The sequence below is a fragment of the Carcharodon carcharias genome, chromosome 3, assembly GCF_017639515.1.
Source record: "Carcharodon carcharias isolate sCarCar2 chromosome 3, sCarCar2.pri, whole genome shotgun sequence".
NCBI classification, from domain to species: domain Eukaryota; kingdom Metazoa; phylum Chordata; class Chondrichthyes; order Lamniformes; family Lamnidae; genus Carcharodon; species Carcharodon carcharias.
In genome coordinates this window covers 3,970,592-3,996,965 of record NC_054469.1, presented here as the reverse complement: position 1 = coordinate 3,996,965, position 26,374 = coordinate 3,970,592, and the positions used below count along the sequence as shown (strand labels likewise).

The 26,374-nt window shown below is 46.1% G+C and overlaps 1 protein-coding gene across 2 annotated transcripts in view; it reads left to right on the top strand.

The window, feature by feature from the left end:
- si:ch211-221n20.8 (multiple epidermal growth factor-like domains protein 6) overlaps window positions 1-26,374 on the top strand; it is a 105,868-nt gene that overhangs the window by 49,257 nt on the left and 30,237 nt on the right. For both annotated transcript variants that reach the window (XM_041184683.1, XM_041184682.1), the window contains exons 11-16: window positions 4,023-4,145; window positions 6,000-6,125; window positions 12,410-12,538; window positions 13,671-13,763; window positions 15,533-15,628; window positions 19,238-19,333. In XM_041184683.1, the coding sequence (XP_041040617.1) occupies window positions 4,023-4,145; window positions 6,000-6,125; window positions 12,410-12,538; window positions 13,671-13,763; window positions 15,533-15,628; window positions 19,238-19,333 (663 nt within the window). The remainder of the gene's footprint in view (window positions 1-4,022; window positions 4,146-5,999; window positions 6,126-12,409; window positions 12,539-13,670; window positions 13,764-15,532; window positions 15,629-19,237; window positions 19,334-26,374) is intronic.

Below are 26,374 nucleotides of genomic sequence, written 5' to 3'. Positions count from 1 at the left end.
AGTGCATCTTGTAGATGGTACACACACTGCTGCTACTGTGTGTCGGTGGTGGAGGGAGTGAATGTTTGTGGATGTGGTGCCAATCAAGCGGGGCTACTTTACCCTGGATGGTGTCAAGCTTCTTGAGTGTTGTGGGAGCTGCACTCATCCAGGCAAGTGGGGAGTATTCCATCACACTCCTGACTTGTGCCTTGTAGATGGTGGACAGCCTTTGAGGAGTCAGGAGGTGGGTTACTCGTCGCAGGATTCCTAGCTCTGACCTGCTCTTGTAGCCACAGTATTTATATGGCTAGTCCAGTTCAGTTTCTGGTCAATGGTAACCCCCAGGATGTTGATAGTGGGGGATTCAGTGATAGTAATGCCATTGAACATCAAAGGGCGATGGTTAGATTCTCTCTTGTTGGAGATGGTCATTGCCTGACACTTGTGAGGTGTGAATGTTACTTGCCACTTGTCAGCCCAAGACTGGATATTGTCCAGGTCTTGCTGCATTTGGACATGGACTGCTTCAGTATCTGAGGAGTCGCGAATGGTGCTGAACATTGTACAATCATCAGCGAACATCCCCACTTCTGACCTTATGATGGAAGGAAGGTCATTGATGAAGCAGCTGAAGATGGTTGGGCCGAGGACACTACCCTGAGGAACTCCTGCAGTGATGTCCTGGAGCTGAGATGACTGATCTCCAACAACCACAACCATCTTCCTTTGTGCTAGGTATGACTCCAACCAGTGGAGAGTTTTCCCCCTTATTCCCATTGACTCCAGCTTTGCTAGGGCTCCTTGATACCACACTCGGTCAAATGCTGCCTTGATGTCAAGGGCAGTCACTCTCACCTCACCTCGGGAGTTGAGCTCCTTTGTCCATGTTTGAACCAAGGCTGTAATGAGGTCAGGAGCTGAGTGGCCCTGGCGGAACCCAAACTGAGCATCAGTGAGCAGGTTATTGCTAAGCAAGTGCTGCTTGAAAGCACTGTTGATGACCCCTTCCATTACTTTACTCATAATCGAAAGTAGACTGATGGGACGGTAATTGGCCGGGTTGAATTTGTCCTGCTTTTTGTGTACAGGACATACCTGGGCAATTTTCCACATAGCCGGGTAGATACCAGTGTTGTAGCTGTACTGGAACAGTTTGGCTAGGGGTGCGCCAAGTTCCGGTGCACAAGTCTTCAGTGCTATTGCTGGAATATTGTCAGGGTCCATAGCCTTTGCAGTATCCAGTGTCTTCAGCTGTTTCTTGATTTCATGTGGAGTGAATTGAATTGTCTGAAGACTGGCATCTGTGATGCTGGGGACCTCTGGAGGAGGTCGAGATGGATCATCTACTTGGCACTTCTGGCTGAAGATTGTAGCAAATGCTTTAGTCTTATCTTTTGCACTGATGTGCTGGGCTCCTCCATCATTGAGGATGGGGATATTTGTGGAGCCTCCTCCTCCAGTGAGTTGTTTAATTGTTCACCACCATTCACGACTGGATGTGGCAGGACTGCAGAGCTTAGATCTGATCCATTGGTTGTGGGATCGCTTAGCTCTGTCTATCACTTGATGCTTCTGCTGTTTGGCACGCAAATAGTCTTGTGTTATAGCTTCACCAGGTTGACACCTCATTTTTAGGTATGCCTGGTGCTGCTCCTGGCATGTCCTCCTGCACTCTTCATTGAACCAGGGTTGATCCCCAGACTTGATGGTAATGGTAGAGTGAGGGATAGGCCAGGCCATGAGGTTACAGATTGTGTTTGAGTACAATTCTGCTGCTGCTGATGGTCCACAGCACCTCATGGATGCCCAGTCTTGAGTTGCTAGATCTGTTTGAAACCTATCCCATTTAGCATGGTGATAGTGCCACTTCATCTCCACAAGGACTGTGCAGTGGTCACTCCTACCGATACTGTCATGGACAGATGCATCTGCAGCAGGCAGGTTGGTGAGGATGAGGTCAAGTATGCTTTTCCCTCTTGTTGGTTCCCTCACCACCTGTTGCAAACCCAGTCTAGCAGCTATGTCATTTAGGACTCGGCCAGCTCAGTCAGTAGTGGTGCTAGCGAGCCACATTCAGTGATGGACATTGAAGTCCCCCACCCAGAGTACATTCTGCGTCCTTATCACCCTCAGTGCACCCTCCAAGTGATATTCAACATGGAGGAACACTGGTTCATCAGCTGAGGGAGGGCGGTACGTGGTAATTAGCAGGAGGTTTCCTTACCCATGTTTGACCTGATGCTAGGACATTTCACTGTTTTCAGAATCACGGTTAAGAGCTCCCAGATCAGATCCATCCTGACAGTATACCATTGTGTCGTCATCTCTAGTTGGTCTGTTCTGTTGGTTTTATAGGGCAAACCCAGGCATGATGATGATAACATCTGAGACGCTGTCATAGTCACCGAATCATACCTTAAAGACAAGGTTAGGCTGTTGACTAGTCTGTCAGACAGGTTTCCCAATTTTCTCACAAGCCCCCAGATGTTGGTGCTGGGTTGACAGGGCTGAGTTCGCCATTGTTGTTTCTGGTGCCTAGGTCAATGCCGGGTAGTCCATCCAGCTGAACTTCTTTTAGATTTGATAGCAGTTTGATACAACTGAATGGCTTGCTAGGGCATTTCAGAGTCTGGAGTCACATGTAGGCCAGACCAGGTAAGGAGGACAGATTCCCTTCCCTAAAGGACATTAGTGAACCAGATGGGTTTTTACAACAGTCGGCAATGGTTTCATTGTCACCGTTACTGAGACTAGCTTTATATTCCAGATTTATTAATTGAATTTAAATTCCACCAGCTGCCGTGGTGGGATTTGAACCTGTATCCGCCCCACCCCCTCCCCCTCCCCCTCCCCCCCCCCAGAGGGTGAGCCTGGGCCTCTGGCTTACTGGTCCAGCAACATTACCACTACGCCGGCTCCCCAAAGGTGGTGGGCGGGTTGCGATCAAGCAGGCTGCTTTGGTAGTGTTGAGCTTCTTGAATTTTGTTTGAGCTGCACTTATCCAAGCAAGTGGAGAGTTTTCCCTGGGACTTGTTCCGAACACTGAACATTACAAGACAGTTATGTTTTATAATATCTCATTCAATTTTAAGGTTAAACAATACGTTTTGAAAAGGGGAATGGAGAGGCTGTACTCAGCAGTTCCACTCAGAGACAGGCCCATGTGATCTGGTAGCCATGGGGAGGGGGGGGGGGCATCTCAAACAGAAAACTAATGAAATCAGGTGACAATTTTCACACCTTGACAGAGCCATGGAACAGCTGATTTACGAAACAGTGAGAGAAAGACAAGGCAGATACTGATCTCTAAAGAAATAGCAGCTGTTGTTGTGAAGAGCAGAGGAGGGCTGTTGTTTTAACACCTAAGCAGGATGCTTGTGAGGGTCTGTGTTCTGTTTGGGAGGAAGGGGACAGAACCATCTAGATTTTTGGAGATTTCAGGACAAGGAGTCTCCAGTGTGGGCCTTGCTGGTAAAAGCTGGATCTGGAAGACTCGGACCTGGAAGAGTGGAACGATTTTTGGAGGATCCTGGAAGTTTTGACCAGGTGTGGCAGGGAGAAGTGAGCCTGCTGGAGATCCAGGTGTAACTTTGAAATTGTCCTTGTAATGCTACACACACATCTGCCAGAAGGTACAGTGCTCAGCAAAAGCAGTTGTAAGACATATCTCAATTGCATTGGTTAGTTAACGCAAAAGCACCTATTCTTTGGTTTATTAGTTCCCTTTTAATTAATGTTTGTTTCAGAAAGAGTCCTTCGCTTATTTCTGTCAGTTGCTGGGAAATTCATCTCTTTTAACAAGTTATCCGCCTCTACAGCATCCCACTCCTGACTTGTGCCTTGTAGATGGTGGACTGGCTTTGGGGAGTCAGGAGGTGAGTTACTTGTCCCAGGATTCCCAGCCTCTGACCTGCTCTTGTAGCCACAGTATTTATATGGCTGGTCCAGCTCAGTTTCTGGTCAGTGCTGTGCTGGGTGGTCAGTTGAACTCTCTCTCCTGGTGACTGTCAGTCTAACTCTGTTCCTTTTCTCCTTCTCAGACATTGACGAGTGTAAGATCAATAATGGTGGGTGCTCCCACTCCTGCACCAACAGAAATGGGAGTCACACTTGCAGGTGCCCTATTGGACTAGCATTGGACAAGGACAATCGCACCTGTATCAGTGAGTAATGGCCACACACTTCACCAACTCACTGCACCTCCATACACTTTACCCACATATTGCTACAATACTGTCATCTAACGCTGGGGCCTACTTTACCACAATTCAGAGATACTGTCCAGGTCCAGGAACACTGAAGCCTCCGGTGTGTCTTGATTAGATTCCAGCCTGTAACTCACTCCTGGGTATCTGTTAATCTATATATAAACCCTGCCCCCAAACCCCTCGATTAGATTCCAGTCTGTAACTCGCTCCTGGGTATCTGTTATTCTATATATAAACACCCCCAAACCCCTCGATTAGATTCCAGTCTGTAACTCACTCCTGGGTATCTGTTATTCTATATATAAACCCCACAAGCACCTCGATTAGATTCCAGTCTGTAACTCACTCCTGGGTATCTGTTATTCTATATATAAACCCTGCCCCCAAACCCCTCGATTAGATTCCAGTCTGTAACTCACTCCTGGGTATCTGTTATTCTATATATAAACACCCCCAAACCCCTCGATTAGATTCCAGTCTGTAATTCACTCCTGGGTATCTGTTATTCTATATATAAACACCCCCAAACCCCTCGATTAGATTCCAGTCTGTAACTCACTCCCGGGTATCTGTTATTCTATATATAAACCACCCCAAACCCCTCGATTACATTCCAGTCTGTAACTCACTCCTGGGTATCTGTTAATCTATATATAAACACCCCCAAACCCCTCGATTAGAATCCAGTCTGTAACTCACTCCCAGGTATCTGTTTATCAATATATAAACCCTGCCGCCGAACCCCTCGATTAGATTCCAGTCTGTAACTCACTCCTGGGTATCTGTTATTCTATATATAAACACCCCCAAACCCCTCGATTAGAATCCAGTCTGTAACTCACTCCCGGGTATCTGTTAATCTATATATAAATCCCCCTCGAACCCCTCGATTAGATTCCAGTCTGTAACTCACTCCCGGGTATCTGTTATTCTATATATAAACCACCTCGAACCCCTCGATTAGATTCCAGTCTGTAACTCACTCCCGGGTATCTGTTAATCTATATATAAACCCTGCCGCCGAACCCCTCGATTAGATTCCAGTTTATAACTCACTCCTGGGTATCTGTTATTCTATATATAAACCACCTTGAACCCCTCGATTAGATTCCAGTCTGTAACTCACTCCCGGGTATCTGTTATTCTATATATAAACCCCCCCAAACCCCTCGATTAGATTCCAGTCTGTAACTCACTCCCAGGTATCTGTTATTCTATATATAAACCACCTCGAACCCCTCGATTAGATTCCAGTCTGTAACTCACTCCCAGGTATCTGTTAATCTATATATAAACCCCACAAACCCCTCGATTAGATTCCAGTCTGTAACTCACTCCCAGGTATCTGTTATTCTATATATAAACCACCTCGAACCCCTCGATTAGATTCCAGTCTGTAACTCACTCCCGGGTATCTGTTAATCTATATATAAACCACACCGACCCCCTCGATTAGATTCCAGTCTGTAACTCACTCCCGGGTATCTGTTATTCTATATATAAACCACCCAATTAGATTCCAGTCTGTAACTCACTCCCGGGTATCTGTTATTCTATATATAAACCACCTCGAACCCCTCGATTAGATTCCAGTCTGTAACTCACTCCCGGGTATCTGTTATTTTGTATATAAATCCCAACCCCCCCAATCTATTATTAGATTCCAACCTATAGATTATCACCCCCCCTCCCTGATTATCTCCTATTCTGGATGTAAACTCCACCTGAACGTGTTCACCCTTTAGCCTGTATTGTGGAATAGTCTGACAGAGAAATCTAGAGTGAGGATTGTTGTGTTTGGTGTTACAGACATCACTACCTGTCAGCTGCAGAATGGCGGCTGTGAGCATGTGTGTATGGAGCGAATCGATGGCCAGCTGGAGTGTAGCTGCCATGATGGCTGGAAACTGATGGACAACAGGAAGAGCTGTAGAGGTGAGACACACCTGTAGAGGTGAGATGGATCTGTCCGGATGAGACAGACCTATAGAGGTGAGATGGATCTGTCCGGATGAGACAGACCTGTAGAGGTGAGATGGATCTGTCCGGATGAGACAGACCTGTAGAGGTGAGATGGATCTGGCCGGATGAGACAGACCTGTAGAGGTGAAATGGATCTGTCCGGATGAGACAGACCTGTAAAGGTGAGATGTTTCATTTGTTCACAGGATGTGGGCGTCACTGGCTGGGTCAGCATTTATTGCCCATCCCTAATTGCCCTTGTTCAGAGGGCATTTAAGAGTCAACCATGTTGCTGTGGGTCTGGAGTCACATGTAGGCCAGACCAGGTAAGGACAGCAGATTTCCTTCCCTAAAGGACATTAGTGACCCAGATGAGTTTTTACAACAATCGACAATGGTTTCATGGTCATCATTGGATTTTAATTCCAAATTTTTATTGGCTTCAAATTCCACCATCTGCAGTGATGGGATTCAAACCCGGGTCCCCAGAGCATTACCCTGGGTCTTTGGATTACTAGTCCAGTGATAATACCACTGCACCATTGCCTCCCCTAGGTGAGATAGAACTGTACAGGTGAGAGAGATCTATAGAGGTGAGGTAGAAATAGGAAAGGTGTAACTAAAGCTGGTGTTGGTCCTCTGGAGAGTGAGCCCTGGGGAATTGATAGTGGGAAACAAGCACATGACAGAGGCATTGAAGAGGTATTTTGTGTCTGTCTTCACTGTCGAAGACTTGGAAAACTTCCCAAAGATACTTAAAAGCCAAGAGGTGAATGGGAGGGAGGAATTTAAAACAATCACTACCATTGGGGTAAAGGTGCTGGAAAAACTATTAGGTCTAAAGGTTGACAAGTTTCGAGAACCAGATGGCCTGCATTCAAGGGTCTTAAAAGAAGCGACTGCAGAGAGGCATTGCTTATAATCGTTCAAAACTCCTTTGATTCTGGAACGATCCCAGTAGATTAGAAAGTAGCTCATGTAACACCTTTGATCAAGAAGGGAGGGAGATAGAAAGCAGGAAACTACCAGCCAGTTAGCGTAACATCTGTACTGGGAAATTGCTAGAATCCATTATTATTGAGGTTATAGCAGGATACTTAGAAAATCATAATCTAACAGGTAGAGTCAGCATGGTTTTGTGAAAGGGAAATAGTGTCTAATCAATTTATCAGAATTTTTTGAAGAATGAACAAACAAGCTGGTTAAAGGGGAACCTGTGGATGTGGTGTACTTGGATTTCCGAAAGTCATTTGATAAGATACCACATTAAAGGTTAATATCCAAGATAAGATGTAGGGGGAGAGGGTGTAGGGGGTAACATCTTATCATGGATAAAGGATTGGCTAGCTAACAGGAAGCAGAGGGTAGGGATAAACCTCTGAGTTGGCAAGATGTAACTGGTGGAGTGCCACAGAGATCAGTGCTGGGGCCACAACTATTTGCAATTCAGTCAATGATTTGGATGAAAGGACTGAATGTTTGGTAGTTGAATTTGTTGATGACACCAAGATAGGTAGGAAAGTAAGTTGTCAAGAGCAAGCAGAGAGTCTGCAAAGGGACATAGACAGGTCAAGTGAGTGGGCAAAAAATTTGGCAGATGAAGTATAACGTGGGAAAATGTGAATGTGTCCACTTTATCAGGAAGAATAGAACAGCAGTATATTATTTAAATGGAGAGAGATTGCAGAACCGGATGGTACAGCGGGATCTGGGTGCCCTGTACATAAATCACAAAACGTTAGTATGCAGGTACAGCAAGTGATTAGGAAGGGAAATGGGATGTTGGTGTTTATTGCAAGGGGAATGGAATATAAAAGTAGGGAGGTTTTACTGCAGCTGTACAGGGCCTTGGGGAGACCACATCTGGAATATTGTGTATAGTTTTGGTCTCCTTATTTAAAAAAAAGTTATAATTGCGTTAGAAGCAGTTCAGAGAAGGTTCACTCGACTCACTCCTGGGATGAAGGTCTTATCTCTGTCTGTCTGTCTCTCTGTCTCTATCTATATCACTCTTTCTGTCTCTTTCACTCTAAATCCCTCCCTTTCTCTCCAAATCCCTCCCTTTCTCTCTCTCTATCTCTCATCCTTTCTTTATCCCTCTCTTGCTATCTTTCTCTCTGTCACTCTCTCTTCTCTGTTTCTGCCTCTCTTTCTCTATCTCTCTATTTCTCTTTTGGTCTCTGCCTCTCTTTGTCTCTCTCTGTCCCTCTCTCGCTACCTCTCTCTTTCTCACTCTCTGTTTCTTTCTCTTTGTCTCTCCCTTTCTCTCTTTCTCTTTCTCTATCTCCCACTCTCTCCCTTCCTCTATCCCTATCTTTCTCGCTCTCTTTCTCTGCCCCGCTCTCTTTCTCTGCCCCCCTCTCTTTTTCTCCCGCTCTCTGCCTCTCTTTCCCTGCCTCTCTTTCTGCCTCCCTCTCTCAATATCCCCCTCACTCTTCCTCTACCTCCCTCTCTTTACCACTCATTCCCACTGCATCCCTTGCTCTGTCTCTCTGTCTCTCTCTCTCTCTTCATGCTGCCTCTCTCTGCCTCCATATCTCTCTCTCTTTTCTCTCTGTTTCGTTCTGTGTCTTGCTCTTTTTCTCTCTGTCTCTCTTCCCTCTGTGTGTGTGTGTGTGTGTGTGTGTGTGTGTGTGTGTGTGTGTGTGTGTCTCTCTCTCTCCCTCTCTCTCTGTCTCTCCCTCTCTTTCTCTCTGTCTCTCTTTCTCGCTGTCTCTTTCTTTCTGTCTCTGTCTCTCTGCCTTTCTCTGTCTTTCTCTCTTTTCACTCTCTTTCTCTCTCATGCTTCTCTCTGTCTCTTTCTCTCTGACTTTCCTTGTCTGTCTCTCTTGGCCTCCCTTTGTCTCTCTTTCACTCTGTATATCTCTTTCTCTCTCTGTCTCTGTCTGTGTGTGTGTCTGTCTCATTCTCTCCCTCTCTCTGTCTCCCTCTCTCTGTCTCTCTCTCTGTCTCTCTCTCTCTGTTTCTCTATCTGCCTCTCTCTCATTCTGCTTCTTTTTCTCACCTCTCTCTCTAAGTCTCTCTCTCTCTCTCCCTTTGTCTCTCTCTCACTCGCTCTTTCTCTATTTCTTTCTCTCTGTTTCTCTCTTTCTCTCTCCCTATCTCTCTTTCTGTCTCTATCCCTCTTCACTTTCTTTCTCTCTCCCTTTCTCTCTCTCCCTATCCTTATCCCTCTCCACTTTTTCCCTTTCTCTCTCTCTCCACCAGTAATAATGAATACAATGTGGGTAATCAGCATCCTCCCCCACCACTGGGTATTGAAACAAATAATTAAGTATCAGACTCCTGTGGATGAGTGAAAAGTCAACAGCACCCACAAACAAACAAGGTAAGGCTCTATTGAAGAGTCGCACGGACTCGAAACGTTAGCTGTGTTCCTCTCCGCAGATGCTGTCAGACCTGCTGAGTTTTTCCAGCTATTTTTATTTTTCTTTTTGTTAAGTTATGGCATCTGTCTGTGTGCCAGCTGTGCTCCCTTGCTGAAAATCAATCTGGTACATAGAATTACCTGGAAAAACTCAGCAGGTCTGGCAGCATCGACGGAGAAGAAAAGAGTTGACGTTTCGAGACCTCATGACCCTTCGACAGAACTGAGTAAAAATGGGAGAGCGGTGAAATATAAGCTGGTTTAAGGTGTCTGTCCTTGGCTTGCTGCATTGTTCCAGTGAAGCCCAACGCAAACTGGAGGAACAACACCTCATCTTCCAACTAGGTACTTTACAGCCATCCGGACTGAATATTGAATTCAACAACTTTAGATCTTGAACTCCCTCCTCCATCCCCACCCCCTTTCTGTTTCTTCTCCCTTCCTTTTGTTTTTTCCAATAATTTATATAGATTTTTCTTTTCCCACCTATTTCCATTATTTTTAAATCTATACCTTTTATGCCCTGTTAGTCTTATTTCACTCCACCCCAACTAGAGCTATACCTTGAGTGTCCTACCATCCATTCTTAATTAGCACATTCGTTTAGATAATATCACCAACTTTAACTTTAACACCTATGTGTTCTATTGTACTATTGTTGTTGACATCTTTTGATGATCTGCTTCTATCACTGCTTGTTTGTCGCTACAACCACACCAACCCCCTCCACCTCTCTGTCTCTCTATCTCTCCACCCCCCACACACACACCTTAAACCAGCTTATATTTCAGCTCTTTCCTGGACTCGAACTCAAGTTCTGTCGAAGGGTCATGAGGACTCGAAACGTCAACTCTTCTCTTCTCCGCCGATGCTGCCAGACCTGCTGAGTTTTTCCAGGTAATTCTGTTTTTGTTTTGGATTTCCAGCATCCGCAGTTTTTTGTTTTAATCTGGTGCATAGGCTGACGTCCCGCCCACTTCATCTTGATTGACGGCTGGGCTGACCAATTAGTGACGGCTACCCTAGAGAAGGCAGGAGCAGCTCCACCCAGTTTTGTTACGATTCAACACACCCCCCCCACCCCCCACCCACTTTTCAATTCTTAAAGGGGCAGTGCACCCCATTCAATGTTCAGAATACAACTTGCATCACTATAGCTATTTCTAATAAGCCAACATGGGGACATCAGGGTCTCCCCCTAGAGGGACACAATTAATAAAGAATTAAACGATAAAACAAAAGGAAACTTATAAAATTAAATATTATTATCCTTGTTTGGCTGTTATCCCAATCATTGTCAATCTTAGCCTTGACCTGAGATACACAGCGACTTGGTGATAATCGATAGGATATTTTAAGATGTTTTTGGGAAGCATTTTCAGGTGCAATGATAAGAGTTTTTGTCAAAAGCTCCGAGCTGTTAGAAATCGAATAAGTCACTGCTGAGTTTTATAAACCAACTCTCGATCTAAATTTGTTTATGTTTGGGGAAAAAAAGCAACTCATGATTTATGAACCATCTCTTCCAGAGCTTGTCTCTTGGTTTATGACCAGTGCGATGGCATTAAGGCCCCCAGACTATAACTGTAATGTAGCTGAGTTCTTCCACTATAACTGACAGTGATGTGAGAGAGGGAGCTTGTTGAGATGGGGCTTTGACCCCCATGTTCTCTCCATCACTAAGATCACCTATTTCCACATCAGTAACATGGCCAATTCTCCCCCTGCTTCAGCCCATCTGCTGTTAAAACCCTCATCCAGGCCTATTTTTGCTCCAGACTTGACTATTCCAATGCAATCCTGACTGGCCATTAACTCGAGCGCGTCCAAACCTCTGCTGCTCGTTCCCTAACCCTCACCAAGGCCCACTCACCCCGTCACCCCTGTGCTCACTCACCTACATTGGCTCCCAGTCCGGCAACATCTCAGTTTAATATTCTCATCCTAGTTTCCAAATCCCTCCCTGGCCTTGTCCCTCCAATGCCTTTAATCTCCTCCAGTCCTACAACCTTCCGAGACTTCTTCACTCTTCTAGTTCTGGCCTCGCAACCATCCCTGATTCTAGTTGCCATTGGCGGCCGTGCCTTCAGCTGCCTGGACCCCAAGCTCTGCCGTTCCCTCCCTGTGCCTCTCCTCGCCTCGCTATCTCACCTCCCTCCTCTGACTCTTCTTAAAACCTTTGATCAAGCTTTTAGTCATAGAAACTTAGAAACTAGGAGCAGGAGTAGGCCATTCGGCCCTTCGAGCCTGCTTCACCATCCAGTATGATCATGGCCGATCCTCTATCTCAAAGCCATATTCCCGCTCTCTGCCCATATCCCTTGATGCCTTTAGATCGTAGAAATCTATCTATTCTTAAATATATTCAGTGACTTGGCCTCCACAGCTTCTGTGGTAGAGAATTCCACAGGTTCACCACCCTCTGAGTGAAGAAGTTTCTCCTCATCTCAGTCCTAAATGGTCTACCCCATATCCTGAGACTGTGACCGCCCCTTGTTCTAGACCCCCCCAGCCAGAGGAAACATCATCTCTCTATTCAGTCTGTCCATCCCTGTCAGAATTTTATATGTTTCAATGAGATCCCCTCTCATTCTCCTAAACTCCAGTGAATACAGGCCTAGTTGGCCCAATCTCTCCTCATACGACAATCCTCCCATCCCAGGAATCAGTCTGGTGAACCTTCGCTGCTCTCCCTCTATGGCCAGTATTATCAAACTAACCTGATGTCTCCTTTTGTGGTTCAGTGTCAGGTTTGCTTGGATAGTCTCCTGTGAAGCACCTTGGGATGTTTTACTATATTAGAGGTACTATCTAATGACAAGTTATTGTTCATATTATAAGAATGACATGCCACTTAAGCCCCTGATATTTCTCTCTTGACATTCCACAGATGTGGACGAGTGTAATGATTTTACAAATGGTGGGTGTCAGCAGGTGTGTAACAACTCACCTGGGAGCTTCAGCTGTAGCTGTTCCAGCGGCTTTCAGTCCCGGACTGATGACAGGACCAAGTGCGAACGTGAGTGATGTACATTCATTCCTCAATCTCACAGCAACGTGTTCAGGCGGAGCGAGGGTTCAGAGCTTGGAGCAAAGGGAGACCCCTGTCCGAGGCCCGAGACTGTGTGTCAGGATCAGCATAAACCTGAACATTTAGCTCTGTTTCTCTCTCCAGATGCTGCCTGATCTTTTCTGTTTCGTTCCCATTGTACAGTATAAAGACAGAGAAGAGATACTTACTGTCAACGTGTGTGCACAGGGGTACATGCTATATATCTCCCAGGACAGTGTAGAGGGAGCTTTACTCTGTATCTAACCCCGGGCTGTAGCTGTCCTGGGAGTGTTTGATGGGGACAGTGTAGAGGGAGATTTACTCTGTATCTAACACCGTGCTGTACCTGCCCTGGGAGTGTTTGATGGGGTCAGTGTAGAGGGAGATTTACTCTGTATCTAACCCCGTGCTGTACCTGTCCTGGGAGTGTTTGATGGGGACAGTGTAGAGGGAGATTTACTCTGTATCTAATCCCGTGCTGTACCTGTCCTGGGAGTGTTTGATGGGGACAGTGTAGAGGGAGATTTACTCTGTATCTAACCCGTGCTGTCCCTGTCCTGGGAGTGTTTGATGGGGACAGTGTAGAGGGAGATTTACTCTGTATCTAACCCCGTGCTGTACCTGTCCTGGGAGTGTTTGATGGGGACAGTGTAGAGGGCGCTTTACTCTGTATCTAACTCGGTGCTGTACTTGCCCTGGGAGTGTTTGATGGGTACAGTGTAGAGGGAGATTTACTCTGTACCTAACCCCGTGCTGTACCTGTCCTGGGAGTGTTTGATGGGGACAGTGTAGAGGGAGCTTTACTCTGTATCTAACCCCGTGCTGTACCTGCCCTGGGAGTGATTGATGGGGACAGTGTAGAGGGAGATTTACTCTGTATCTAACCCCGTGCTGTACCTGTCCTGGGAGTGTTTGATGGGGACAGTGTAGAGGGAGCTTTACTCTGTATTTGACAGATACACACAATTTCTAATAGAAACACAAATCTGTGTTTCCTCTCCTGGGTTTTTTCTGCTCTCTCACAGGACTGTGACCTGAGATGTGTTACTATGTGCTGCACAGACTGTTGACATTCTGTCTCTCCCTTTCATCCCCCCAGCGGTTTGTAACCCCGTCTGTCAGAACTATGGGGTGTGTGTGGCTCCTGATACCTGTGAGTGCCCTGCTGGATACCCTGGACCGGGATGCTCTGGTAAGTCCCTGAACTCCTTGAGCGGTCTGTCTCGAGAAATGTGTAACTGCAATCAGGAGTATTCTAGCGAATGAGGAAAGCAGAGGGATTGGATCACACTGAATGCTGGCCTCCGTCATCTGGTTACTGTTAATTCAATCCAACAGATTCCAGTCCCTTCATCTGTAAACTGCCCAACTTTACTTTATCCTTTTGGGAAGTATTTTAAATTAGAATTGTTGCTCCTCTCCCTGGAGTTTTCATTGTAATGAAATAGATTCTGTAGATCCATTGAGCAACTGGCTGATCACAGGAAGTTACTAACTCAGAGGTATTGATAGTAACCACAGACTCGAATCACAGGAAAAGGCCACTTCACCTTTTCACCGACACAGTCCCAAATTAATCCCATTGTCCCGCTCTCTCCCCATAGCCCTGTATCAATCCCCAACTAATCCCACTTGCCCCACTCTCTCCCCATAGCCGTGTATCAATCCCCAATCTAATCCCACTGCCCCACTCTCTCCCCATAGCCCTGTATCAATCCCCAAACTAATCCCACTGCCCCACTCTCTCCCCATAGCCCTGTATCAATCCCCAAACTAATCCCACTGCCCCACTCTCTCCCCATAGCCCTGTATCAATCCCCAATCTAATCCCACTGCCCCACTCTCTCCCCATAGCCCTGTATCAATCCCCAAACTAATCCCACTGCCCCACTCTCTCCCCATAGCCCTGTATCAATCCCAAACTAATCCCACTGCCCCACTCTCTCCCCATAGCCCTGTATCAATCCCCAAATTAATCCCACTGCCCCACTCTCTCCCCATAGCCCTGTATCAATACCCAAACTAATCCCACTTCACCGCTCTCTCCCCATAGCCCTGTATCAATCCCCAAACTAATCCCACTGTCCCTGCTCTCTCCCCATAGCCCTGTATCAATCCCAAACTAATCCCACTGTCCCAGTCTCTCCCCATAGCCCTGTATCAGTCACAAACTAATCTCACTGTCCCACTCTCTCCCCATAGCCCTGTATCAATCCCAAACTAATCCCACTGTCACACTCTCTCCCCATAGCCCTGTATCAATCATAAACTAATCCCACTGTCCCACTCTCTCCCCATAGCCCAGTATCAATCCCAAACTAATCCCACTGTCCCACTCTCTCCCCATAGCCCTGTATCAATGCCAAACTAATCCCACTGTCCCACTCTCTCCCCATAGCCCTGTATCAATCCCCAAACTAATCCCACTGCCCCACTCTCTCCCCATATCCCTGTATCAATCCCAAACTAATCCCACTGCCCCGCTCTCTCCCCATAGCCCTGTATCAATCCCCAAACTAATCTCACTGTCCCTGCTCTCTCCCCATAGCCCAGTATCAAACCCGAATTAATCCCACTGTCCCACTCTCTCCCCATAGCCCTGTATCAATCCCCAAACTAATCCCACTGCCCTGCTCTTTCCCCATAGCCCTGTATCTTCCTCTGTTTTATATAATTTTTTCTTTGAAGATCAATGGATTCTGCCTCTAATGCTCTCTGGCATTCTGTGTATTTCCCATCTCTCTCCAGAGTCACACTGCCGTAAAGCGTTATCCACCACAGTCACACTGCCGTAAAGTGGACTGTGCCACTCCTCCTGCTGTGAAGAGGTAACCATAGCTGCTGGAACTCTGTGTTAGAATCCAGTTAGGATGCGGTTACTCTACAATGTCCACATCCTTGGAGTGAATGAGTGATGTGCCTAATCTAACATCAGCCCTTTCTCTCTCTCTCTGTCTGTAGCAATGTGTTCACCACCATGTTCTCATGGTGGGACCTGCATGCGTTCCAATACGTGTCTGTGTTCCCAGGGCTGGACTGGAGTTGGCTGTCAGACAGGTGAGTGTGACAAAGGTTGTGAAACCGTGACTTTCAATCTTAGGGCCTCCTCCCAGCTGCTCCCTATCCAACCTGTCCATGCCCCTCATAATCTTGTACACTTCGATCAGGTCACCCCTCAGTCTTCTCTGCTCAAACAAAAACAACCCAAGTCTATCCAACCTCTCTTCATCACTTAAATGGTTCATCCCAGGCAACATCCTGGTGAATCTCCTCTGCACCCCCTCCAGTGCAATCACATCCTTCCTATAATGTGGCGACCAGAACTGCACATAGTACTCCAGCTGTGGCCTCACCAAGGTTCTACACAACTCCAACATGACTTCCCTACTTTTGTAATCTATGCCTCGATTGATAAAGGCAAGTGTCCTATATGCCTTTTTCACCACCCCACTAACATGGCCCTCCGCCTTCAGAGATCGATGCACACACGCCAAGGTCCCTTTGTTCCTCAGAACTTCCTAGTGTCATGCCGTTCATTGAATACTTCCTTGTCAAATTACACCTTCCAAAGTGTATCACCTCACACTTTTCAGGGTTAAATTCCATCTGCCACTTATCTGCCCATTTGACCATCCCGTCTATATCTTCCTGTAGCCCAAGACGCTCAACCTCACTGTTAACCACCCGGCCAATCTTTGTGTCATCCTCAAACTTACTAATCCTACCCCCCACATAGTCATCTATGTTGTTTATATAAATGATAAATAATAGGGGACCCAGCACAGATCCCTGTGGTACGCCACTGGACACTGGCTTCCAGTCACTAAAGCATCCTTCTGTCATCACCCTCTGTCTTCTACAACTAAGCCAATTTTGAATCCACCTTATCAAACTACCCTGTAACCCATGTGCATTTGCCTTCTTTATAAGTCTCCCATGTGGGACCTTGTCAAAGGCTTTGCTGAAATCCATATAAACTACATCAACTGCACTACCCTCATCTACACACCTGGTTACCTCCTCAAAACATTTAAATAATATTCTGCTATGTTCTTATGCTAAAGTGGACAACCTCACTTTTTACTCCATCTGCCAGATTTTTTTCCCCACTCATTTAACCGATCTGTATCCCTTTGCAGACTCTTTGTATCCTCCTCACAACTTGCTTTCTTACCTAGCTTTGTATCATTAGCAAATTTGGCTTCAATACAGTCAGTCCCTTCACCCAAGTCATTAATATAGACCATAAGTCATTGAGGCCCCAGCACTGATCCCTGTGGCGCTCCATTATTTGCAGTTTGCCAACCAGAAAATTATCCATTTATCCCAACTCCCTGTTTCCTGTTAGTTAGCCAATCCTCTATCCTTGCTAATAAATCATCCCTAACACCTTGAGCTCTTGTCTTGTGCAGTAACCTTTTAGGTGGTATCTAATTGAAAAATTTAGAAATCCAATTCCACCACATTCACAGGTTGCCCTTTATCCATCCTGTTTGTGATATCCTCAAAAAAGTGCGATAAATTTGTCAAACATGTGTTCGCTTTCACTAAACCATGTTGACTCTGCCAGATTGTATATGATTTTCTAAATGTCCTGCTACTTCCTCCTTAACATTGGATTCTAGCTTTTTCCCGATGACATGTTTTAGGCTAACTGGCCTATAGTTTCTGGCTTTTGATCTCCTCTCTTTCTTCAACAGAGGTGTTATATTTGTGGTTTTCCAATTCTCTGGAATCTTCCCAGAATCGAGGGAATTTTGGAAGATTACAACCAATGCATCCACTATCTCTTCAACCACTTCTTTTAAAACCCTAGGATGCAGGCCATCAGTTACAGGAGCTTGGCAGCCTTTGGCCCCATGAGTTTTCCCAATAACCTTCCTCTGGTGATCATGTTTTAATTTGCCCTCCCTTTTGCCTCTTGATTGTGCACCCTCCTCAAAGAGTCTCTCATTCTCAATGGAACATATATTTCACAGAACCACACCATTACAGAATTGTTACAGCAACAGAAGGAGGCCATTCGGCCCATCATGCCTGCACTGGCGCACCAAATTCCTGCCTTCTCTCCGTAGCCCTGCACACTCTTCCTTTTCAGATTATAGTCTAATTCCCTTTCAAATGCTTCGATTGAACCTAGCTCTCAGGCAGCGCATTCCAGATCCTAACCACTCACTGTATGAAAACGTTTTTCTCTCATACCATTACTGCTTCTTTTACTAATTACTTTACATCTGTGCCCCCTGGTTCTCAACCCTTTCATTCATGGGAACAGTTTCTCCCTATCTACTCTGTCCAGACCCCCCATGATTTTAAATACCTCTACCAAATCACCTCTCAGCCTTCTCTTCTCCAAGGAAAACCGTCCCAACTTCTCCAATCTATCTTCACAACTGAAGCTCTCCATCCCTGGAACCATTCTCGTGAATCTTTTCTGTACTCCCTCTAACGCCTTCACATCCTTCCTGAAATGCAATACTCCAGCTGAGGCTAAACTAGTGTTCTATACAATTTCAATATAACCTCCTTGCTCTTGTACTCTATGCCCCTATTAATAAAGCTCAGGATACTGTACCAAAAACAGAAAATGCTTGAAAATCTCAGCAGGTCTAGCAGCATCTGTGGAGAGAGAAAAACAGAGTTAGTGTTTTAAGTCTCTATGAAGAAGGGTCATATGGACTCGAAACGTTAACTCTGTTTTTCTCTCTCCACAGATGCTGTCAGACCTGCTGAGTTTTTTCCAGCATTTTCTGTTTTTGTTTCAGATTTCCAGAATCCACATTTTGCTTTTATCCTAGGATACTGTGTGTTTTATTATTAGTGCTCTCATCCTGTCCTGTCAACCTCAATGATCTATGCACATATACACCCAGATCACTCTCCTCCTGCACCCCCTTGAGAGTTGTATCCTTTGCTTTATGTTGTCTCTCCATGTTCTTCATTCTTTACATTTCTCCACATTGAACTTCATCTGTCCACCCATTTCACCCGTTTGTCTATTCCTTTCTAAATGTTACACCATCCTCCTCACAGATTGAAATGTTTCCCAATTTTTCATCATCTTCAAATTTGAAATTGTTCCCTGTACAGCAATGCCAAGGTCATTAATATATATCGGGAATAGGAAGGGTCCCAACACTGACCCCTGGGGAACTCCACCACACACCTTCACCCAGCCGTGAAACATCCATTAGCCACTACTTGCTCTTTCTGAATAGACCATTCAGCCCCTCACGTCTGCCCCGCCATTCAATAAGGTCATGACTGACCTTCGACCTCAACTCCACCTTTGCACTTGATCACTGTGCACATCAGTTCCAGTGCTCAAATATGAACCAATTCAGGCTCACAAGACAAAGGAGCCAACAACATGGCAATGTGCAGCCTTAACAATCCAGGTAAAGAGAGGTCAGCTTCTGACCCTGTTGCCCTTGGCTCCCATACTGGTCAGGAAGAGGTTAGTGCTTTGAAAACTCACGTTACATTACCAGCCCCAAAGCATGGTCTAAGCAGAGCACTATACTGAACTGTTTAAATAATCGAACTGAATTAAATTAGCTGTACAATTTAACATTCTGTTTTTATTTTTGGATCAGGGCTTTATCAATGAGATCTCAGGATTTGTTATTAATCCCTGGATTTTCTCTTTATTTCTTCACTGAGAAGCTCTGTGTGACCTGCCCTGTGCGAACGGAGGGAGATGTATTGCGCCCAATACCTGTCAGTGTCCTTCTGACTACACAGGACAACAGTGCCTCACAGGTATGTGACACACACAAGTATTTTTTAAATTCTTTATTTATTCATGGGATGTGGGCTTCGCTGGCTGGGCCAGCATTTATTGCCCATCCCTAGTTGCCCTTGAGAAGGTGGTGGTGAGCTGCCTTCTTGAACCGCTGCAGCCCATGTGGTGTAGGCACACCCACAGTGCTGTTAGGGAGGGAGTTCCAGGATTTTGTCCGTGTGGTGTAGGTACACCCACAGTGCTGTTAGGGAGGGAGTTCCAGGATTTTGACCCAGCGACAGTGAAGGAATGGCGATATATTTCCAAGTCAGGATGGTGAGTGACTTGGAGGGGAACTTTCAGGTGGTGGTGTTCCCATCTATCTGCTGCCCTTGTCCTTCTAGATGGTAGTGGTCATGTGTGTGGAAGGTGCTGTCTAAGGAGCCTTTGGTGAGTTGCTACATGGCATCTTGTAGATGGTACATACACTGCTGCCACTGTGCATTAGTAATGGAGAATGTAAATGTTTGTGGATGTGGTGCCAATCAAGTGGGCTGCTTTGTCCTGGATGGTGTGCACTTTCATGAGTGTTGTGGGAGCTGCACTCATCCAGGCAAGTCACACTCCTGACTTGTGCCTTGTAGATGGTGGACAGGCACTGGGTGGGGGAGTCAGGAGGTGAGTTACTCTCCGCACAATTACCAGCCTCTGACCTGCTCTTGTAGCCACAGTATTTATATGGCTAGCCCAGTTCAGTTTATGGTCAATGGTAACCCCCAGGATGTTGATGGTGGGGGATTCAGTGATGGTAATGCCATTGAATGTCAAAGGGCGATGGTTAGATTCTCCCTTGTTGGAGATGGTCATTGCCTGACACTTGTGTGGCGTGAATGTTACTTGCCACTTGTCAGCCCAAGCCTGGATATTGTCCAGGTCTTGCTGTATTTGGACATGGACTGCTTCAGTATCTGAGGAGTTGCGAATGGTGCTGAACATTGTGCAATCATCAGCGAACATCCCCACTTCTGACCTTATGATGGAAGGAAGGTCATTAATGAAGCAGCTGAAGATGGTTGGGCCGAGGACACGACCCTGAGGGACTCCTGCAGTGATGTCCTGGAGTTGAGATGACTGACCTCCAACCATCACAATCATCTTCCTTTGTGCTCGGTATGACTCCAACAAGCAGAGAGTTTTCCCCCTTATTCCCATTGACTCCAGTTTTGCTAGGTCTCCTTGATGCCACACTCGGTCAAATGCTGCCTTGATGTCAAGGGCAGTCACTCTCACCTCACCTCAGGAGTTCAGCTCTTTTGTCCATGTTTGAACCAAGGCTGTAATGAGGTCAGGAGCTGAGTGATCCTGGTGGAACTCAAACTGAGCATCAGTGAGCAGGTTATTGCTAAGCAAGTGTCGCTTGATAGCACTGTTGATGACCCCTTCCATTACTTTACTGATGATCGAGAGTAGACTGATGGGGTGGTAATTGGATTTGTCCTGCTTTTTGTGTACAGGACATACCTGGGCAATTTTCCACATAGCCGGGTAGATGCCAGTTTTGTAGCTGCACTGGAACAGCTTGGCTAGGGGCACGCCAAGTTCTGGTGCACAAGTTTTCAGTACTATTGCTGGAATATTGACAGGGCCCATAGACTTTGCAGTATCCAGTGCCTTCAGCCGTTTCCTGATATCACGTGGGGAATCAAATTGGCTGAAGACTGGCATCTGTGATGCTGGGGACCTCTGGAGGAGGCTGAGATGGATCATCCACTCAGCACTTCTGGCTGAAGATTGTAGCAAATGCTTCAGCCTTATCTTTTGCACTGATGTGCTGGGCTCCTCCATCATTGAGGATGGGGATATTTGTGGAGCCTCCTCCTCCAGTGAGTTGTTTAATTGTCCACCACCATTCACAACTGGATGTGGCAGGACGGCAGAGCTTACATCTGATCCGTTGGTTGTGGGATTGCTTAGCTCTGTCTATCACTTGCTGCTTATGCTGTTTGGCACACAAGTAATCCTGTGTTATAGCTTCACCAGGTTGACACCTCATTTTTAGGTATGCCTGATGCTGCTCCTGACATGCCCTCCTGCACTCTTCATTGAACCAGGGTTGATCCCCTGGCTTGATGGTAATGGTAGAGTGGGGGATATGCTGGGCCATGAGGTTACAGATTGTGTTTGAGTACAATTCTACTGCTGCCGATGGCCCACAGCACCTCATGGATGCCCAGTCTTGAGTTGCTAGATCTGTTTGAAATCTATCCCATTTAGCACGGTGGTAGTGCCACACAACACGATGGAGGGTATCCTCAATGTGAAGGAGGGACTTTGTCTCCACAATGGCTGTGCGGTGGTCACTCCTACCAATACTGTCATGGACAGATAGGTTGGTGAGGATGAGGTCAGGTGTGTTTTTCCCTTTTGTTGGTTCCCTCACCAGCTGTCACAGACCCAGTCTAGCAGCTATGTCCTTTTGGACTCAGCCAGCTCGGTCAGTAGTGGTGCTACTGAGCCTCTCTTGGTGATGGACATTGAAGTCCCGCACCCAGAGTACATTCTGTGCCCTTGTCACCCTCAGTGCTTCCTCCAAGTGGATTCATCAGCTGAGGGAGGGTGGTACGTGGTCATCAGCAGGAGGTTTCTTTGCCCATGTTTGACCTGGTGCCGTGAGACTTCATGGGATCCAGAGTCGATGTTGTGGACTCCCAGGGCAACTCCCTCCTGACTGTATACCACTGTGCAGCCACCTCTGCTGGGTCTGTCCTGTCGGTGGGACAGGACATACCCAGGGATGGTGATGGTGGTGTCTGGGACATTATCTGTAAGGTACGATTCTGTGAGGATGACTATGTCAGGCTGTTGCTTGACTAGTTTGTGAGACAACTCTCCCAATTTTGGCACTAGGCCCCAGATGTTAGTGATGAGGACTTTGCAGGGTTGACAGGGCTGAGTTTGCTGTTGTCGTTTCCAGTGCTTAGGTTGATGTGGATGATAATATATCATACCTTCACAAGTGTGAAGTGATACATCCTGGTAGGAAGAATGAGGAGAAGCAATATGAACTAAAAGAGTTGCAGGAACAGAGAGACCTGGGGATGTATGTACACAAATCATTGAAGCTGTAAAGATGGTTGAGATGGCTGTTTAAAAAGCCGTGTGGATCCTTGGCTTTATAAATGCACATACAAATACAAATGAAAGGAAAATTATGTTTAACTGATTTATTGGAGTTTTTTTGAAGGAGTAACATGTGCAGTGGATAAAGGGGAGCCTGTAGATGTGCTGTACTTGGATTTCCAGAAGACATTTGATAAGGTGCCACATCAAAGATTATTATGGAAAATAAAAGGTCATGGTGTAAAGGGTAACATATTAGCCTGGGTAGGAGATTGGCTGGCTGGCAGGAAACAGAGTATGCAGAAATGGGTCTTTGTCTGATTGACAGAGTGGAGTCCCACAGGGTCTGTGCTGGGGCCTCAACTTTTTATGATTTACATCAATGACTTGATGAGGGGGGTGAAGACATGGTAGCTAAATTTACAGATGACACAAAGATAGGTAGGAAAGTATGTTGTGAAGTGGACAGGAGGAAGTTGCAGATGGATATAGATAGGTTGATCGAGTGGGCAAAGATCTGGCAAATGAAATTTAAGGTGGGAAAATGTGAAGTTGTTCACTTTGGCAGGAAGAATAAAAAAGGCAGAGTATTACTTATATGGAGAACGACTGCATGATTCTGAGGTGCAGAGGGATCTGGGTGTTCTAGCACATAAGTCACAAAAAGTTAGTATGCAGGCGCAGCAAGTAATTAAGAAGGCTAATGGAATGTTATCCTTTATTACGAGAGGGATTGATCACAAAAATAAGGATGTTATGCTTCAGTTATACAGGGCCTTGGTGAGACCACATCTCGAATACTGTGTGCAGTTTTGGTCTCCTTATTTAAAGAAGGGTGTAAATACATTGGAGGTGGTTCAGAGGAGGTTTACTGGATTGAAACCTGGAATGAGTGGGTTGTTTTATGTGGAAAGGTTGGACAGACTGGGCTTGTTTCCACTGGAGTTTAGAAGAGTGAGGGGTGATTTGATTGAAGGATACAAGATCCTGAATGGCCTTGACAAGGTGGACATGGAAAGGTTGGTTCCTCTTGTGGGTGAGTCCAGAACTAGGGGCCAGTGTTTTAAAATTAGGGGTCACCCTTTTAGGACAGAGATGAGGAGAATTTTTTTCTCTCAGAGGGTTGTGTGACTTTGGAACTCTCTGCCTCAGAAGGTGGTGGAGGCGGGGGTCATTAAATATTTTTAAAGCGGAGGTAGATAGATTCTTGTTAGGAAAGGGAATTAAAGGTTATCAGGGTTAGATGGGAATGTGGAAATCGGAACACCAGAAGATCAGCCATGATCTTATTGAATGGCAGAGCGGGTTTGAGGGGCCGAGTGGTCTACTTCTGTTCCTATTTCTTATGTTCTTATGTCCTAAGTGTGGAGTAAAAAAGCACAGATGTTATGCTAAACTTTAAGAAATCACTAATTAGGCTGCCACTGGAATATTTCGCTTTCGGAAAGATGTCGGGTACAGAGATTGACTAGAATGGTTCCAGGAATGAAGGGTTTAGTTTACAGAAGGAAGTGGAGAAGCTGGGGTTGTTCTCCTACAAGAAGAGAAGACTAGGGGTGATCTAATAGAGGTGTTCAAAATCATGAAAGGTTTGAATAGAGTAAATACAGAGAAACTGTTTCCAATGATAAAAGAAAGGCTTGCATTTCTATAGAACCATTCCTGACTAATGAACATCTTAAAGGGCTTCACAGCCAATTAAGTACCTTTGAAGTGTCACCATCAGTAACTTAAAAAGAGGATGATGTCTGCCAGGCTTCACTCAGCAGACCAATCCCAGAGCAACAGCTCTCTAGGTAGTGAGGGCTGAGTTGCCCTATGGAATGTGGAGGGGAGGGTTCTAAAACCAGGGTTCTCTCTCCTGCTTTCATCGCTTCCCCATAGCAGAGTTTACAGTCCTGTTCCTGACTGTGCAGCGGCTTGTTGAATGAGGCACCGCCACATGGCTCGATTAGCAGTGAGTTCCTCCCGCCCACCAATGCCAATTTGCCTCCTTTTCACTGAGGCCTTCAGAGTGCCCTTAATACATCTCCCCTGTCGTCCTTGAGAACAGATGCCATCCTCAAGTTGTGAAAAGAGGGTCTGCTTCGGAAGGCTATTTGACACGTGGACGCAGCGTCCAGGCCAGTGGAGCTGATTTCAGGTGATCATGGTGGCATTGACGGAGGGATTGGCATGGGTGAGAACAGTGGAGCTTTTTTATCACCTTTCTCCCCACTTGACTTTGAGTATCCTGTGGAGACACTGCTGGGGGAAAGCCTCCGGCACCCAGCGATGTCTTTGGTAGGTGACCCAGATTACACTGCCATATGGTAGATGGTCACGATAGCAGCTTCGTAGACTAAAACCTTTGACCCTTATGGAGATCCCTGGTGTCAGAGAAACAGTTGTGCAATGTTTAGAAAGCTGCACTCTCACAGCTTTGAGGGAGGTAGCTGCCAGGCTATGTGAAGTGTTGAGAGGAGGGCCGGTGGAGGATTTTAGTCTTGCTGAAATTGAGTGCGAGATCAATCCTTTCGCAGGCGGACTCAAAGGGGCCGAGGTTTGTCCGAATGTCGCCTGCAGTGTGGGCCACAACTGCACAGTGGTCAGCATATTAAAAGTCATGGGTATGCTTGAGTCTTGGTCCCCAGCATGTTGAGGTTGAAAAGCTCCCCATCGAGTTGAAACCCAATCATGACCCCTCGTGTAATGAGTTCTGTGTCAAGGCTGAGACAGATAGCGCAGAGAGTTGGTGCAATCGCACAGCCTTGCTTGATGCCTGTCTGAATGCAAAAGGGCTTGGTCTCTAATCCATTGTAAAGGATGGTTGCTGTCATACCATCATGCAAGAGTGACAGGATATTGTCAAATTGTGCTGGAGATTCAAGTCTCTGGATGACTTTCCAAATGGCTTCGTAGCTAATGACATGAAAAGCCTTTGACAGATCAGTAAAAGCCACGCCGAGCTCTTTGTGTTGTTCCGGACACTTTCATTGAGTGGCAAGGATCACATTTGTGGGTCTCCAATAGTATGTCTTCGCCGACAGGCCTCTATAGCTCTCACAGACTGGTTTATCACCCTTCGTGCAAAGGGAAACCATGCTGGCATTGTGGAAATTGGGAAATAGTACCTCTTCTCCCCAGGGTTTTGTAAAAAAAAAAGTCAGAGGGTTGAAGCAAAAGTTCATGACCAGCAGCTTGATAGATCTCTGCAGGCATGTTGTCCGGCCCACATGCCCTTAGATTCCTAAATGCTAATGTCGTAAAGGGATATAGGGAAAAAGACATTGAAGTGGATGATCAGCCATGATCATATTGAAAGGCAGAACAGGCTCGATGGGCTGAATGGCCTACTCCTGTTCCTATGTTCTTATACTGCTGACTCCCGATTGAGGAGGGTCCGGTAGTGTTCCTTCCAACACTCTTGGGTAACTGCATCGTCTTTGTGAGGAGTGTTGCTGTCTTCAGCTCAGAGGGGGGGGAAGAGCTGTTTGTTTTTGGTCAATAGATGGACTTGGTGGCCTGGCAAACGCTGCACATATCGTGCAGGGCTGCTAAGTGTGCGGTTTCATTGGCGTTCTCTACCCAACACATACTCTTGATGACAACTATCATTCTCTGAGCTTCAGATTTGAGAGTAAGTACTTTTCTCACTTCTGCTATGGTGTAGGGTGATTTTGACATGTAATGAAGGTTTAGCATTTATCATCAAGAATTCAGCATATTTATCATTCTCGTCGAACCAGTCTTGGTGCCTGCGACATTCAGACTCGATGATCTGGGTGCATGTCTCTTGGATCACAGATTTGATCTTGTCCCAAAATCCTGGCATCATTGGAGCCTTTAAATACAAAAGCAAGTTACACGTGGATTGGTTCTCTGGTTTTTGATTAGTTCTCTGGGTTTTGAATGGTTCTCTGGTTTTTGATTAGTTCTCTGGGTTTTGAATGATTCTCTGGTTTTTGATTGGTTCTCTG